We start from the raw sequence: 3372 nt of genomic DNA, 5'->3' as shown, positions 1-3372 counted from the left end.
GAGGAGAAGCAGCCCGGATGCACCTGTGCCAGCCCTGCCTCTTAGGAAGAGGGTCCTTGGAGGAGACCGAGCAGGAGCCATGGGGGAGGCAGGAGGGCACCCAGGAGAGTGGCAGCAGCGGACAATCGGTCAGTTTCTGGAGGAAAGAGGGGCTCCACCGCCTGTGATGTTAAAGATAATGCTTGATGGACTTCCCTGGTGACGCAGTGGTTAAGAATCCGCCTGCCAATGCAGGGGACACAGGTTCGACCCCTGGCCCACGATGATCCCACATATCACGGAGCAACTAAGTCCGCACACCACAATTACTGAGCCTGTGCTCTAGAGCCCGTGAGCCACAACTACTGAAGCCAGTGTGCCTAAATCTCGTGCTCCACAACAAGAGAAGCCACCGCAATGAGAAGCGCGTGCACCGCAACAAAGAGTAACCCCTCTCGCCACAACTAGAGAAAGCCCACACGCAGCAATGAAGACCCACTGCAGCCATAAATAAATAAAATTTAAAAAAAAAAGATAAGGCTTGAGCATGGCCTCTAGTTTCAGGGAGGGCTGTCCCATTGCAGTGGCCTTCACGGTGAGATGGAGCAAAGAAGTGTGGTCAGGGTATAGATGATCCTTTCTCAGCCTTGGCTGGGGAGAAGCCAGGGCAATAGGCCACGTTTGGTGGGGTCGGGGGAGAGGAAATGTTTTGGCTGAGAAAGCAGTGGAGAAGAATCAAGGAGAGGGGACAAATGGAGCTCACTGTCTGAGTGCTGAGTGCAGAGAAAAGGATGGTGTGGGCTTTGCATCTGCATAGGGATTGGCTGGGTGTGTAAGTCCTTAGCTGTGAGTGGTACTGTCAACCACTCATCAAATGTTCATTGACTGCCTATTGCATGCCAGGGAGTGCCTAGAACTGGAGGTTCAGTAGAGAATACACTTTGTCACCCTGATTCCTGAGGAGGCCAGAGTGTGGAGGCAGAGGGGATGTAGGACAGAGCCTGGTCCTCCCTCTCCTGGAGGACTCAACACTCTTGAACAACCCTGCCTGTGACACTTCCCATGGGCCCCAGGAGAGGCCAAGACATTGTCAGGGAGATGGAGAAATCATTTCTTCATCTTCACAGGAGGCTTCCCTTGCCCACTGCCCAGCAATCCCGTGAGGCAACAGCAGGGGCTGAGGCAAGTCTAGCTCACAGCCGTGGAGGAGATCAGGGATGGGACAGGTCAGGAAGATGCGTGGTTGGGCAATTGCATCAGGCCCACGAAGGGCATAAAGGAGGGTCCTGCGTGCTGGGAGGAGGCCAACTTGGGGACCATGGAGACTCAGAGGGCCAGCCTCGCCCTGGGGCGGTGGCCACTGTGGCTACTGCTGCTGGGAGTAGTGGTGCCCTCGGCCAGCGCCCAGACCCTCAGCTACAACGAGGCCGTGATTCGTGCTTTGGATCAGCTCAACGAGCGGTCCTCAGAAGCTAATCTCTACCGCCTCCTGGAGCTGGACCCGCCTCCCAAGGCCGCGAGTCAGGAGGACCCTGGGGAGGGGGCTGTCTTCCGCCAGCCATGGCCACGCTGTCACCGCCTCTGCTCAGGCTGTACCTCCTGTCAGGAAGGGACTTCTCCCTCTAGGTGGGCTCCCACCTCTTCCAGGAAACCTTCCCAGAGCTGGGTCCCCTCCCAGCCTGAGAGCTTCCTGCCTTAGCATCTCTACTGTGGGAACAGGCGCCCTGTACACCCTGTTCGGGCTTAAGGGGCCTCTGGGAACTCCAAGGATGGAGGGGGGGTCCTTGACTCTGTGATGTGACTTCCTGGCTTTGGTCCCCTCTGCACTTCTTTGTTCCCTACCAGGGAGGGCTCTGCTCAGCCTGGTGGTTACCGTGATGAGGCTTCTACCTGCAGGCGACCCCTGACTTCCCTCAGCCCGTCAGAGGTGCAGGTGCTGTTGTCAGAGCTGGTCTGAGGTCCGCTCCTGTTCTCTGTGTGCCCGTGAGGCCTGGAACGGGCTCTGTCCCTTCTTCCATGCACCCAGCACCAAGCCCAGGGCCAGGCACACAGGAGGGGCTGGAGAGGCTGCCATCTAGGTGGGGGCAGGGAGACAGATCAGAGAAGGAAGCATGAGCCCGGGCCCAGTCTCCCCACGTTGATTCTTGACCAGGATGAGGACCCGGACACCCCAAAGCCTGTGAGCTTCATGGTGAAGGAGACCGTGTGCCCCAGGATGACCCAGCAGCCCCCGGAGCAGTGTGACTTCAAGGAGAATGGGGTGAGGCTGGGGGCTGGGGGCACTGGAGGATGCTTCCCAGGGATGTGAACAGGGGGCTTCCGGGAAGATTTTCAGCCCCTGGGTGAGGCTGGGAGTTTATGGGCTGGGGGTTCCAGTTTGACCACGAGCCTCCCCTTCCAGCTGGTGAAACAGTGTGTGGGGACAGTCACCCTGGACCAGGACAGGGGTAACTTTGACATCACCTGTAATAAGGTAAGTGGCCCCTGTGTGCTGCAGGGGCTGCTGAGGGTGGGTAGTGGAACGTCCTTTGGACCAATTACCTGCTACCCCTTTGAGGGCAGAGAAAGGCCCTCTTACCTGGCCCCTCCCTCACCCGAGCCCCAGGCCTCCAGGACTGGCTCTGCCATCCCTTAGAGCAGTGGTTCTCTAAGTGGGGTCCCACCCGGGAACTTGACAAAAAGGCAGATTCCCAGGCCCCACTCAGACCTCCTGAATCAGACTCTGGGCTGGGGCCCAGCCATTTGCATTTTCACAAGGCCTCCAGGAGATTATGACTGCTGAATTTGAAAGGCACTGACTGGAGCTTTCATCCCCTGCTGTCATCCAGCTTTGATGGGTTGGGCTTGTGACCCTGGGAAGCCCCTTGCCTTCTGTGGACCTCAGTTTTCTCTTCTGCCTGTATGTGTCGGGATTCAACACAAGCTCCACAGGTCACAGCCAGAGGGTGAACTGGGGCCCCAAGGATCCTGGTGTGGCCCTGGAAGAGGGAAGTCCAGGTGGGGAGGGGCCTTGTGTTGATGCTGGTCCAGTACCAAGAGCAACCTGTTTCTTCCTGGTTCACAGGCCCAGAGTGTCAGGATTACAAAGCTACCATGGGCGCCACCATAGCCGACGCAAAGATGTCGCATAATAGTGATAAGAATGTGCCCGTAATCAGCACATCAAGGCTTTGCATCATGAGACAGAGAAGAGTCCTAATCGTATGCTTATTCTGGCTCAGGCTACTGGACTCTGAAAAATAAATTCTTGTGAAATCAGTATCCTCCAGACTTCAGTTTCACTCGTCTCCCCTCCTCCCACTTACCAAGATTGAATCCGTAACTCTGGGATGCCACGTGTGTGTGTGTGTGTGTGTGTGTGTGTGTGTGTGTGTGTGTGTGTGTGTGTGTGTG

At 56.9% G+C, this 3372-nt stretch overlaps 1 protein-coding gene across 1 annotated transcript; it reads left to right on the top strand.

The window, feature by feature from the left end:
- The first annotated feature begins 473 nt into the window (after positions 1-473).
- On the top strand, positions 474-3240 carry LOC113617122 (cathelicidin-1-like). Its single transcript, XM_027100409.1, has 4 exons — positions 474-1495; positions 2132-2239; positions 2381-2452; positions 3044-3240. Exons 1-4 carry the CDS (start codon positions 1298-1300, stop codon positions 3086-3088), a joined length of 423 nt encoding a protein of 140 aa, XP_026956210.1. The 5' UTR covers positions 474-1297; the 3' UTR covers positions 3089-3240.
- The last annotated feature ends 132 nt before the right edge of the window (positions 3241-3372 follow it).

The sequence above is a fragment of the Aethalodelphis obliquidens genome, unplaced genomic scaffold (assembly GCF_003676395.1).
Source record: "Aethalodelphis obliquidens isolate GAN/ISIS:26980383/991018 unplaced genomic scaffold, ASM367639v1 scaffold1917, whole genome shotgun sequence".
In the NCBI taxonomy this organism is placed as follows: Eukaryota; Metazoa; Chordata; class Mammalia; order Artiodactyla; family Delphinidae; genus Aethalodelphis; species Aethalodelphis obliquidens.
Note: the sequence above shows the minus strand (reverse complement) of the source record. Positions and strands in the feature narration are given on the sequence as shown.